We start from the raw sequence: 14,556 nt of genomic DNA, 5'->3' as shown, positions 1-14,556 counted from the left end.
ACTGCAGCCTAAGGCTACATTCAGACGATGTATGCCCGCCGTACCGTAGGACGGCGGGCATACATCGGCGCTGAGGAGAGGAGCAGGGGATGAGCGCAGCTCACCCCTGCCCCTCTCCATAGGCATATACAGCACACTCTGCCGTTTCACGTAGAAAGATAGGACATGTCCTATCTTTCTACGGGCTATGGAGCGGTACGGTGCCGCACGTGTGCCGTGAGCCCATAGAAGTGAAGTGTATGGGGGACGTATATCGGCCATATATACCTCAGCTGTATATATGTCCCCCATACATGTGTGTGAATGCAGCCTTAGGGTGAAGACACACATGGCGTTTTTGGGCCGTTTTTACTAAGTGCGTTTTCAGATCGTTAAAAACGCATGCGTTAAAAAACGCATCCGTTTTTTTAAAAACGCATGCGTTTTTTGAAAACGCATGCATTTTTGTCAGTTTTTCCGAAATTGCGCAATGAAAAACGGACAAAAACCGATGCGGTTTTTAACGCATGCGTTTTTAACGATCTGAAAACGCACTTAGTAAAAACGGCCCAAAAACGCCATGTGTGTCTTCACCCTTAGGGTGTAGAAATTCCTTCTTGGAAGTTCTTCAGGCCCAGTAGACGATGACAGATCAGAGATCGATAACCCTCTTTGTAGATAAAGACCCATGCTTGGCATTCTTCATGTATAATACTTAGGGTCTTCTTGAAAACAGTACAATGAGTTTTTTATGGTTTTCATTTTCCCACAGCTGTTTATAATATTAACGCTGAGCTCTGATTGGTTTCCATGGGTAACTAGAACAGTTTTATCTCAGACACTTGCTGATAAATCCCCCCCCTCCCTCCTCTGTATGTAAGTGGGAGCTTTCTATTGAGCACACGTATACCTTATACATTGCCTTAGTGACCTTTGGCCCTTGCACTGGTTTTGAAATGCTTTTTTGATACTTCCGAACTTTTACGTCTCCACAAATCGTGTACATGTTGCTGATCAATAGTAATTGAAAAATGGATTTTTCTTTTCATCTCCTTAGAAACCGCAATCTATAATTTTTTCTCTGCAGAAGAAATGCAATCACAATCATTTGTATGGATTAACTAGGATTAATTTACACCTGTTATTGTGGCCTGTGTTTCTACACATCAGTCGGATTATTAAAAAAAAAAAAATATATATATATATAACAAAATGCTGGGACATAAAACAGTTTAACTTAAAAAATAAATTTCTTAATCAAATACCTTCTTACCCACAATTCATCCATGTAAAATTGCTTTAAAAAGAGGTATGTTTTCCAGCTTTTAGTTGTAAAAATTAGTCAGGAGATTCTCCTGATATAGATCACGCATTGTATGATGTCATCAGGCGGCTGTGTTTTTTTATTATTAATGAGGCAGCTGCTGTGGGCATTATTAGTGAGAGGAGGTTGCTGTGGACATTTTTTTTAGTGAGGGGAGGCTGCTGTAGATCTTTAGTTAGTGAGGCGAGGCTGGCTGTGGGCATTAGTGAGAGGAGGCTACTGTGAACCTTTTATTAATGGGAGTAGGCTTGCCATGATGAAGGATTTTTTCCGAAACGCATAGGCATTTACGCTGTGTATGTCTGTGTTCTCCTATATGTTCATCTGCCTCTGTGAATTTTTAGCGAATATGAAATGAATTGCTATGTTTTTACTGACCTTGGATGGTTGTGTGAAGCTGGTTCCGCTACATGTTTTTGCTTAGGCTGCTGTGGACCTTTTATTAGTGAGGCGAGGCTGCTTTTGACCTTTTATTAGTGAGGCGAGGCTGCTGTGGACCTTTTATTAGTGAGGCGAGGCTGCTGTGGACCTTTTATTAGTGAGGCGAGGCTGCTGTGGACCTTTTATTAGTGAGGCGAGGCTGCTGTGGACCTTTTATTAGTGAGGCGAGGCTGCTGTGGACCTTTTATTAGTGAGGCGAGGCTGCTGTGGACCTTTTATTAGTGAGGCGAGGCTGCTGTGGACCTTTTATTAGTGAGGCGAGGCTGCTGTGGACCTTTTATTAGTGAGGCGAGGCTGCTGTGGACCTTTTATTAGTGAGGCGAGGCGGCTGTGGACCTTTTATTAGTGAGGCGAGGCTGCTGTGGACCTTTTATTAGTGAGGCGAGGCTGCTGTGGACCTTTTATTAGTGAGGCGAGGCTGCTGTGGACCTTTTTATAAAAGAGTAGCTACTGCATTTCCCACCCTAGGCTGATACTGAAGTCAATACGTTTTCAGTTTTATGTGGTAAAATTTGTTTCATTGGCTTATAATTGGCCGGTTTATACTCCACTATACATGGTATGTCTCCTTGAATTGTGTCAGGATTACTAGTGCAGCTGTAATTACACCCCCCCCCCCCCCCTCGCGCTTATCAAACATAGGGAGTGTTAATGGCCCAGATTTATCAGTTCGCCTCACTAATGTGCATAGTACAGCACATGGTCTTCAATAATCTGCCACACCCTGTGTGCACCAGTCTCGCTTAAACTGAGTGTACCAGTTTTTTTTTTTTTTCCTTTTTGATGCACTCACTTTTGACATAAATGTGAGCAAATTGACACCAGAACGCCCTTAGGTGAAGAGTTTTGTGTCACGGCTGCACTGTGTCTACCATGTCTAAACTCTGGCGCAAAAACTTCAGAAATACATGTGCAAGCAGTTTTCACATGTATTTCTGTGCAAAGTGTGCCTGAACACTGGCATAATGAGGATAATACATGTGGGCCAGTATGTTTTGATGGGTTGTCCTGGCAGGGATTTATCCTTGATTTGGCTTTATAGGACTACAAAGTTCCATAGAAATGTATATAATTCTATACTTTTTATTCCTAATAACTTCAAATACTGCTTATCTACTTTGTAATGCTGCTTTGAATGACGTATGCCTGGATTTGTTGGGACACTTGACAGTATGTGGTCATGTGTCTGTTGTCTTTAGATGATGCCTAACTTCCAGACGTCTTCTGGCCTCTCGCACCCCTAGCTCTGCACTAGGCTGCGGGAGCACATCCATGTTCTGAGCTGATCCTCCATGGAATGCAGCCCTAATGCCTTTTTAATCTGTCGATTTATTGTTGTTGGCTCGGCGAGCTCTGAGCTGGCAGAATGTCGGACTAACCCCGTTCTAAGACCAAATAACAAGGAGGAGACGTTTTAAGCTCAGGCAGAGAAGCAGGGGAATTAAAACCACACTTCAAAAAATAACGCTGCCAATTTGCTAAATAAAGCCCTTAACTGACATAGGCGTCTTCTGAGGAGTTGGCGGAGTTTCCAAACTTTTTTTTTCTACACGTTTTTAAACATTGACTTTTTTATATTTGGTCTGCATGTGAAATTATTTTAGCTTTACATGGTATATTACAGGTATAATTTGCAGGATATGGGATGATGAGCTGATTGGTGATTACAGTACCCTATCAGTCTGGACAACAGGATTCCCATTCTCCCTAATGGCCATGGGTCCTGTAGCTCCATTCAATAGTATGGGAGTGTCTGAAATTAAATGAAGGCAGCAGTGAAGGCATTTGCTAGGGGTCCTGTTTTCATGATCCATGTGGTTCTCAACTGTTGTCATTGCTTGATATCCCCTATCCTATAGATATGGGGTAATTTGAAAGCTTGGAACATCCTCTTAAATCTTTATTATTACAAGAGATAACATGTGTTGCTACTTACAAAAAGGCATGCAGGTTTTTTGATGCATTTCCCATTTGCGTTTGTAATGCATTTCAAAATGCAGTAAAAATGTGATGCATGAACGCAGCCTCAGGCCATGTTTACACTGTGCATTTAAATTGTGTTTAGATGTAGACCAATGAATGGGTTTAGGTTTATGTGCTCCGGATTTGCTTGCATTGCAGAGCACAATTCTCAATCAACATGTGAAAAAGGCATGAAACCGGAGTTTTCCTTTCATTGAGTGCTATACCAGTAGCATTGCAGAAATCACCAGTTTGGTCTGTGAAAACTGACTATTTTTATTTCAGATTTCAATGGGTTTTGTTTTTTGTCACATGGTCATTGTAATTGTTTTACTCTTCTTTTTAATGTTTCAAAAACAAACAAAAAAACAATGGATCAGTTAAAGGACACCTGTCATCAGGTCTGTGTCACTTGTCCTGTCACCTCTACCTGTTGGAGCAGCTCACAAGGATCCCAGCCTTTATCTAGTTATTTCATACATTATTCATTGTAAAATCTATTTTTTATCATGTAAATGAGGCTGGTCACATGGTCAGACGCAGTGATGTCACCCCTGTTCCCCCTCCCCTCTCCTCCCCCTGCTCATGTCTGTGTGTAATGTATAGTAAAGCATGGCTAGTGTGTGCTGCATCTGCTGACATGCTGCATTTTTCTAATATACAGATGAGAGACGCAGACATCAGCTACACATGAATCTGACATGTTCTGCTGTAACATGGCTGCCTGGAGCTGTTGTATCTCTCCTATACACACACACACATGCACACACAGGCTGCAGGGGGCGTGGCCACCAGCACCAGGAAGCACATCATTATACAGCCTCACATCATTATACAGGCTGTCAGTCACGCACTGGGGGTGTGGCTGTGCCTCCCACTCATGAATAATGTGGACAGCTTGAATATGCTATTGCTTCATTGGACATTTCACAGGTCATTTGCATACAGCTTTAGGACCTCATTGCTTAGGTTTACAGGTATGTAGAGGGACAATGAAGGGATAGTGGCAATGCTCTCTAATGGCAGTTTATGAAAATATATTTAGTTTAGGGGGGTTATTTTGCATGACGGGTTCTCTTTAAAAGCAAAGTGCTCTTGCAGTATATATTTGATGGGTCTCCATAGACTTGAATGTTATATTTATATATTTATTTTTATATATTTATATTTATTCCCTCCCCCATTGTTGTGCTGGATATATCAGGAGGCCACAGCAGGGCCTGGCTTAGAAATGCGCTATCACCTGCACTCAATAAGGTCTGAGCGTGCACAGACGATAGCTAGCCCACCTACTCCACCCCAGGCACGCTCCCTTCACACCCCTCCATGCCTGCTTCAAATAATAGCAAACTGTTTAGGGTGCGGTCACGTGTAGCTCTAGCGCATCGCTTACCGTACAAGGATGGACCTCGGACCGATATGTTTCTACAGTGCATATGTGCCCTGATAAATGTCCCCCATTGAACATACAGTAAAGGCTCAGTGTCCAATTTAAGTTGCTTCCATAACAAACTCCTATGTGAAAACTGCATGTCTCATGAAATTGTCTCTTGTTGCTGTTTTATTATTTTCTGTTATTCAAACTCCTCCCACTCTAGTCACATGACTGTTAAATTTCTCTTTGGAATGCACACAACTGCCATTTTAGGTGCCGCTCGCTGTGGTAACCGCATCATCCATAGAAAATTGGATATAGCCACGAGCACATGTAGTGAGTCAGGGGCATGTGTATCTTTCTGTGTTATCTGGCAGTCCACGGTGCAGGAATTCTGTGTACGAGGGTAAAAGGGCTGTTTCTTTGACAATCAGTTTTAGGCTACATTCACACGTGTGCTTAGCCGGACCGGATCCAAGGCGAGCACAGGGCCGGTAGAGAAGGGAGTTGGAGTTAGTGCCCCCCCCCCTCTCTTCTCTAATGAAACAATAGCAGCCACACCGCAAATCCACCTAAATATAGGACGTGTCCTATGCTTTGCATCAGGGCCACCCAGCTTGGTTGCAGTGTGGTGAGACTCCTTGTGCTCACTGCCATGTGAACGGGTGCCATAGAGCTCAATTGGGGTCCATGATCCCATTACATCTGTATGAATATGGCCTTGGGCTGCCTTCACATGTAGTCCTCTGAGGAGAGGAGATTTCCCCAATTACGTTACTGTTAACTGTAATGTTAACGCAATGCATTAACATTTAATGTAACAAAAGCAAATTCCCCTTTCCTCAGTTTGCGTATTGCATTTCAAAATGCCATATATAAACGCCTCTTATGAACGCAGCCTAACTGTGCAAGAAGGAAGGATATTGGGCACTACTAATACACTTGTGTATTTTTCACTGGATTGTATGAGATAACCACGGAGGCAAAGTGGTTGTTAAAACAAGGCGACCTTCAGATGGTTGCCCCATGTCCATTTCCTGAAAGAGATATGTTTGATGAGTGTAAAGGGTCCACTGCACGATCATTATATTATCCATGGGCTAGTTATACCTTTCTACTCCCTCCCCCATATCCTAAATTGTGTACAAAGTGAAGCGTTCCTCTGTGTGTAGTGACTACACACAGGTCCCACAGGTACAGCTACTGTTTATTTACCTTGTCACTGCCGCTGGGTGGGGGGAACCTGCTGAACCAGCTTCCATCCCTGTTTTTGTCAGTGTGACCCTATGAATGCCAGTGCCTATTACCTGGAGTGTGCCAAGAACTCGAGACTTGGTACAGTTGTCGCCCATAGAAACCAGAAGGATTTCCTCTCAAATTTTAGTTGAATTGGTCATATGGTTGCTGTGGACAACACTAACTACTTGAGAAAAGGTGTATATTATAAAAAAAAAATTCCTATACATTGCAAGTAAACAATGCAAAATGTATGGTGCCCAGTGCCGACTGCAAATGCATTTCCTCATTTCAAAAAGCAATTTAAACACTAGATGTGTTTACGGCATCTTATCTATATCTCCCCATATATATATTTTGCAGGATATAACCTAACCATGACTACATTTCTGATCTCGGTGGCGGATTATACTAGTAGTATCACTTCTCCCTCCCACACGGTGTAAGACATACACATGACACATTCCTGTGAGGTGAGGAGAAATCCTCCCAGCAGGGACCTTCAAGGCCAGTTTTCTAATTGCTAACATGACAGCCGGCAAATGGTTGCCATGCAGATGACAATGGTAGAAGTCAAGTGTATTGTCTGCAGAAGGTTTTGTTCTGGATCATGTGAATCTATGTTCCAGAGCATTTCACTTGTTTTTATTTCTGTTTCACCATGGCACTTGTTTCTCTTCCTCCTTTGTTTTTCTGTCCCTATTCCCTCTCAATGGTATCGCTCCCAAGACCTCTATAATTGTAGGTGTTAAGGGGCTACTAGCCACCCCTTCCTCGGTCTCCAGGCACACGCCGTCTCCTCCCAACCTGCAGGTAATGGTAAAATAAAGAATTGCCGGCTGTCGTGTCCTTGCGCCTGAGAGCTCCTGCTCCTCTGTGAGGTTGGTAGTGATTATGAGCGGTGGGGGAATGTATGGAGGAGGGGTGAGTTGTCAGGTGAGTACATGTCTGTGTGTGCCATGAGGCTGCACGTGATACTGTGCAAATTTCTCTCCAAATCTCATTATGTTCCTGTGTATGCGGTACATGTGTATGTATGTAAATAATCTGCACAAATCCTCCAAGCTGCCATAAAGATCCTGATTATAAAAGGCTTTCTAATTGTGCCATCGTCTCCTTCACACTCCCAGATTTTACTCTTCCCTTCGCCACCTCCATTACCACCTCTCCTGGTTCATTAAACGCCTTGCTGCTTGAGACTACTGACGTGCATTAAATCAGGTTAACCTCTTCTAAGCCACAGGGCAGGCGGCACAGCTTGTAAGTAGCAGAAAACACATCAACCATGCCACTTGACATTCACAGGAAAATAACTGCTCACAGCAAATCTTTCAGAAAATATTACCAGGCTTAAGAGCGGATAGTGAGCTGTGAGTGCTGTGTATGCAAAGAGTTTGTATGTTCTCTCCGTGTTTGCGTGGGTTTCCTCCGGGTACTCCGGTTTCCTCCCACACTTCAAAACATACTGTTAGGTTGTTTAGATTGTGAGCCCCATGGGGACAGGGACCAATTTGACATGCTTTGTGCAGCGCTGCGTAATCTGTGTGCGCTATATAAATAAAGAATTATTATTATTATTATTATTATTATTATGCCCATCTTAAGCTGCTGTAGTACAGAGGGCTCTTGTCAGGTGGCTCTACACTAGAAACAAAGTTACTCATTCTGTCACTAGTCAAAGGATTGATGTATACAAATCAGGGGATAGTGGTTTGGTTGTGTCTATTTTTTTTAAAGGATTCTTCTAAGAAGTTACAATGATCTACATATACTTCTAGACAAATCTGATCCTAATATTGAATATCGTATATCAACAATATAAGAATATATATCATTTTATATTTATCAGAGAGCTGTTCAGACGGGTTGGGTTTCAACCTATCCAGTGCTGTTGTGTTTCTGCACATTGGAAGCTCCATTTGTTCTTGTACATGCCGCCTCTAGTTTCTATGGTATGTTGATAAGTTGGCAGTCTGCTATGATACTTCATCAGAGGTCATGTTAACATGTTGCATCAGAATTTTTTGGAAACTCAATTTAGTCACTTCAAACAAGAGCATCTCCCAAACACACTGTTTCTAAGCCAGTATTTTGGCATAGAAGCACTGAAACAATAAAAAAAACTATTGTGCACTGCAAGAAATTGTGATAATGTGACTACGCTATCTCAATGCCACATGGATGTGAAGGGGTGCAGCCACTGGTTTGGGTAGTTACTAAAAACCTGCGAACATTTCCTAAAACTGTTGTCGGGTTGGACCTGGCGTAGTTTTGTCCGTCTGCTCACATATGTCTTTCTGTGGAACGCATGCGATCAGTAACCAGCACCCGGTGTCTTACATTCAAACGATACAAGACATCGGGTGCTGGTAATTGAAATGCATATGTGATCGGGCCAATCCTTCATCCTTGTGGTAGATATCCTTTAAGCCCTGATTGCATCGGGAACCATAATTTTTTACAGAGAAATCTTGATGATTGTTTCCTTTCACGTACATTGGATCTGTGATTATAAACAGATGTTATCCTGTTACTGTTTGTGTTTCACTAATCTGAAATCTTGAGGGCTACAGAAAAATGGTTGATCTGTTTTCTACAGATGTATCAGTGGTCTTGTGAAGAAAACGGGTAGTACATATCATACTGGTACATGTAGTCAGTCTTGTTTGCCGTCTCAGGAAAACTTTTATTTGCTAGCTATTAGCTTTAAGAGCAGCCCTGGTAATTATTCGGCGTGCGGCACATATTAACACCCTGACTGCTCGCTAATTAGCAGACCTGCTGTAATTAAAGGCTCATTGTGTATCTGCTCCACAACCATTTTTTTTTTTCTACATGTCACATGGTAATGAACTTGTTTTTGCCAAGAGGAATTCCCGTCCTTTAACTACATTACTTCTGTGGTATGCAGAAAAGAAATTCTCCAAATTCAAATGTGAGGTTGCATTTTCAAGATGCATTTTGATTGAGTTTTCATTGCATTTTAAAACTCATTCCAAATGCATTGGGCAAAACGCAATGAAAAAGCATCCAAAACGCTACATGTGAACACGTTATAAGGACTATCAATGTATATTGGTAAATTACCTACCGTATATACAGTACTTGGCTATAAACCGACCCGAGTATCAGCTGAGGCACCTAATTTTGCCACCAAAAACTGGGAAAACCTATTGACTCGAGTATAAGCCGAGGGTGAGAAATGTATTGGTTACGGCCTCCTAGTATAGCCAGCATCCCCACCCTGTAGTATAAAGCCTGCCAGTTCCCCCTGTATATTGTGACCATAAAAAAAGTAAACCGAGTACTCGCCATTTTAACACCTGGGCAGCTCATCTTCTTTCTTCATGTGCGCTGGCTCCAGGTCAGCGACAGGTCCGTGCGTATAAGCCGAGTGGGGAATTTTCAGCACAAAAATTGTGCTGAAAAACTCAGCTTATACTAGAGTATATACGATAGAATTCTGCCTCCCACACTTTCACACACATTACAAAAAATAGGTAAAGCCCTTAAGGTTTGGCACCAGGCAGTCAAATAATCTGATGAAAGTATATGCATGTTTATAGATATTACTAAAAGTTTATTTGTACTCTAAGTTTTGGCTTTGGAATCTAATTCCTGCATAACAGGATTTGTAATTCATTTATTTTAAAAGGTGCAAAGTGTAAAAAAAAACATTTTCCCATGTGCTGGGAAAGCATTAGGACTAAATCCATGTGGTCAAATGAGCATCATGAATTGAAAGTCTATATTATTATTATTTAAGTATATTATTACTTACTACATGTCTGTTTGTGGTTCAGAAAAGCATACGTTCCTTTTCCAGGTCGGGTAATGACCCCTCTTCACACAGGTCTATGTTAGCATTAGTTGCGTAATAATGTTCCTTGGATGCAGGTTTTCAATACATGTTTGCCGTAAGTAATCTATGCAATGTTTTTATTTCTGAAGCACTAATTCTACTTTTTCTTGAACCCTTTATTTTAGATGGAGTCCGCAGTTTGTTCATCCTCGGGGCTGCCTCTGCATCTTCTGGTGCCAATGGTAAACAATGACATATCCTCTCCCTGTGAGCAGATCATGGTGCGAACAAGATCTGTGGGTGTCAACACCAGTGATGTAGCTCTTGCTACTGAGCCAGAATGCCTTGGACCTTGTGAACCAGGCACCAGTGTTAATTTGGAAGGAATTGTGTGGCAGGAGACAGAGGATGGTAAGCTAAGATTGTATTTACTATAATTGACAATTTTCTATTATTGTGTACATTCTTTGCAGCACAGATTTGTATTATTGCATCTTATGACTTCAGCATTCTCTAGTGCTGTAGTATGGCTTCCTATAGTGTTAAATAGTTTTTCTTGTCCCCATGAAAGTGAATTGTAGAAAGACTCCCCAAAGCAATATCTAAAATGGAATGTAAATGTGTGGGGCACTATTGTAGTTATATTGAAGCAACCTATTTCTACATGGGTACTTCTTAACTTATTACCCTTAGGGCTGCTGTTCATAGTGGTTTGAAAACATTGTATATATGTCAAACTATAAAAACAAGCAATTACCATAAACATTACTTACAGGTTGATAGGCTTGTGGTACTACTCTGGAAAACCGTACAGCGGGTTAAGATAAAATATCTGTCAAAAGACTTTTAACCTCTTATAGATGATGTGGAAAATACACGGTTAATGTACCCTAGGGGTTCTGAAATATAGAAGGAATTAAAACCTAAAAGTTAAAATAGCCCCCCTTTCCCTAGAACTTTTATATAAAATAAACAAGTAAAATCTTAAACATGTTGGGTATCGCCACATCCCAAAATATAATAATAATGGTTATTCCTGTCGTCGCTATTTTGAAACCTCTAAAAAATTTAAGCAAGGGTGAACAAAGGGTCGTACAGTCCACAAAATGATAGAAATGAAAACATCCTCTCATATTGTGAAATATGATACTTCACACAGCTTTGTACACCGAAGTATGAAAAATTTATAAGCATCAGAAGATGGGAAAGTGAAGTATTGTTTTTGTACAGAATATTTAAATTTTTAAAAGTGTATTAACCCCTTCCCGACATGTGACTGAATAGTACGTGCGAGTGCATGGAGAGGACTTACAGGCTGAGCCCTCTCCATAGCCGGTAAGTCTTTGCTGCAGTATGCAGCAAAGGCTTACCGGTAACAAACCATGATTGGTGGTATTAACCTGTCCATGGGTGCCGCCATCTTGCCGAGGATGGTCACTCCCCAGACGTCATTGAGGTGGTGGTGGGGGGGGGGGGGGGAGCGTTGTCGTCGATTGGTTGCCATGACAGCCTTGGGTCTCCTGAAGACTCAAGGCTGTCTTGTTTTAACCCATTGATTACAATGTGTGATTAGGGTTAAAGTACTCTAGGGGGTCTGAAAAATAGTAAAAATAAAAAGTTACAAAAAAAATACAAAAATTACCTAAAAATTCAAATCACCCCCCTTTCCCTAGAACTGATATAAATATAATAAAACAAACAATAAATTAAAAATCATAAGCACCTTAGGTATCACCACATCCAAAAATGCCCGATCTATCAAAATATACTAACGGTTTTTCACTGCGTTTAACCCCGTAACAGAAAATAGCACCCAAAGTCGAAAATTGCACTTTTTTGCCATTTTGAAAACTATGAAAAATTCTATAAAAAGTGATCACAGGTTGTACAGTCCTAAAAATTGTAGCATTGAAACCCATAAACCCATTAATCCCATAATCTCCCTAGTAACACATAAAATGCAAATAAAGTACCGTATATACCGGCGTATAAGACGACTTTTGAAGACAGAAAAATCTTCTGTCTTCTCTGGGGTCGTCTTATACGCCGGTAATCGTCTTACACGGCGGGTCCCGGTGCATGGAGAGGGCTCACGGGCGGAGCCCTCTCCATAGCCGGTAAGTCTTTGCTGCATATTGCAGCAAAGGCTTACCGGTAACACCCGCGATCGGTGCTAGCACCGATCGCAGGTGTTTGCACAGCGATGGCTGCCGGCAGCCTCAAAAAGCTGCCGGCAGCCTCAAAAAGACATCGGGGTGCATACTCACCCTCCGTTGGCCCCGATGTCCGCGCGGATAGTCTTCCGCGCAGTCTTCTTTCTTCTGCTGGGCGCCGCCATGCTTTTCCCCGGGGCGGCGCCTAGTATGACGTCAGCAGCGGCGCGTCATACTAGGCGCCGTCCAGGGGAGAACAATGGCGGCGCCCGGCACGAAGTTAGTGAAGACAGAAGACGGGCGCCGAAGCCAGAAGAGGACCCACCCAGACATCGGGGGAGCAGCGCTGCAGGTCGGGGCCACCGGAGGGTGAGTATATAAGTTTATTATTTTCTATTAATGCTGGGCTGGCTGTATACTACTGGGGGCTGTGCTGTATACTACTGGGGGCTGTGCTGTATACTACTGGGGGCTGTGCTGTATACTACTGGGGGCTGTGCTGTATACTACTGGGGGCTGTGCTGTATACTACTGGGGGCTGTGCTGTATACTACTGGGGGCTGTGCTGTATACTAGTGGGGGCTGTGCTGTATACCACTGGGGGCTGTGCTGTATACCACTGGGGGCTGTGCTGTATACCACTGGGGGCTGTGCTGTATACCACTGGGGGCTGTGCTGTATACCACTGGGGGCTGTGCTGTATACCACTGGGGGCTGTGCTGTATACCACTGGGGGCTGTGCTGTATACCACTGGGGGCTGTGCTGTATACCACTGGGGGCTGTGCTGTATACTACTGGGGGCTGTGCTGTATACTACTGGGGGCTGTGCTGTATGCTACTGGGGGCTGTGCTGTATGCTACTGGGGGCTGTGCTGTATGCTACTGGGGGCTGTGCTGTATGCTACTGGGGGCTGTGCTGTATGCTACTGGGGGCTGTGCTGTATGCTACTGGGGGCTGTGCTGTATGCTAGTGGGGGCTGTGCTGTATGCTAGTGGGGGCTGTGCTGTATGCTAGTGGGGGCTGTGCTGTATACTAGTGGGGGCTGTGCTGTATACTAGTGGGGGCTGTGCTGTATACTAGTGGGGGCTGTGCTGTATACTAGTGGGGGCTGTGCTGTATACTAGTGGGGGCTGTGCTGTATACTCCTGGTTTTCCTGCTATATACCTGCATGTCATAAGAATTTACATTAAAAAAAGGACCATGTTAAATTCAAATGTTTTTTTTTTTTAATTTTTACCGGTGTTTTGTATGCGTTGGAAAAGGGGTAGTCTTATACGGCGAATATATCTTAAACTCTATATTTTAAACAGGAAAGTAGGGGGGTCGTCTTATACACCAGGTCGTCTTATACGCCGGAATATACGGTAAATAAAATACAAAAACACGTACATATTTGGTATCACCGCGTCTGTATCAATCTGTACAATAAATCTAAATCGATCTTGAACCCGCTCGGTGAACTACGTAAAAAAAAAAACTCGAAAAACTTCCCATAATATATAATTTTTCATCAAACACCATCACAAAAAATGTTCTAAAAAGTTATCAAAAAAAGTTACGTTCCCTAATATGAAACGACCTAAAAGAACAACTGTTTTCGCAAAAAATAAGTCCTCAACCAGATCTGACAACAGAAAAATACAGAAGTTATGGCCCTGAAAAGTTGTCAATAGTAAAAACAATGCGATTTTCTCCAATATTGGTTTTGCTCAGGAAAATTGAGCAAAAATAAGAAAAACTATATAAATGAGGTAACACCGCAATTGTAGTGAACCAGAGAATGAAGATAAAATATAATTTTTATGTTACGGTGAGCGGGGGGAAAATAAAAATTGATGATTTTGTTTGTGTCCCCCTTGAAATAGTTAATAAAATCTCATGAATAAGCTTTAGACTCCCAAAATGAATTATCTATATATTGTATCTCATCCCATAAAAAATAAGCCCTCATATGTTCGCATTACCAAAAAAAATAAAAATTTATAGGTCGTACAATGTGACAATACAAATCTGCTGTGAATGGCGCTGCTTTCATTCTATACTCGGCCGTGCGCCCGTACAGCAGTCACCTCCACATATGGGGTATCAGTACACTCGGGAGGAATTGGGCATCAAGCGTTGCAGTGGGTTTCATCATTTAATTTATTCTGAAAATGTCAGTTTTGGCCTAAATGAATGTATTTTCCCAATAAATTCTATAGTTTCTAAATCGCAAGTCCATATTTTTTAACCCATGTGAAACACTTAAAGGGTTAATAGACACAATAGAAGTTGTTTTACA

At 42.2% G+C, this 14,556-nt stretch overlaps 1 protein-coding gene across 5 annotated transcripts in view; it reads left to right on the top strand.

Moving 5' to 3' along the window:
* Positions 1 to 14,556, top strand: part of ZNF609 (zinc finger protein 609) — a 57,972-nt gene that overhangs the window by 20,994 nt on the left and 22,422 nt on the right. For all 5 annotated transcript variants that reach the window (XM_072147921.1, XM_072147923.1, XM_072147922.1 and 2 more), the window contains one exon: positions 10,305 to 10,530. In XM_072147921.1, the coding sequence (XP_072004022.1) occupies positions 10,305 to 10,530 (226 nt within the window). The remainder of the gene's footprint in view (positions 1 to 10,304; positions 10,531 to 14,556) is intronic.

This window comes from Engystomops pustulosus, chromosome 4, assembly GCF_040894005.1.
Source record: "Engystomops pustulosus chromosome 4, aEngPut4.maternal, whole genome shotgun sequence".
NCBI lineage: Eukaryota > Metazoa > Chordata > Amphibia > Anura > Leptodactylidae > Engystomops > Engystomops pustulosus.
Note: the sequence above shows the minus strand (reverse complement) of the source record. Positions and strands in the feature narration are given on the sequence as shown.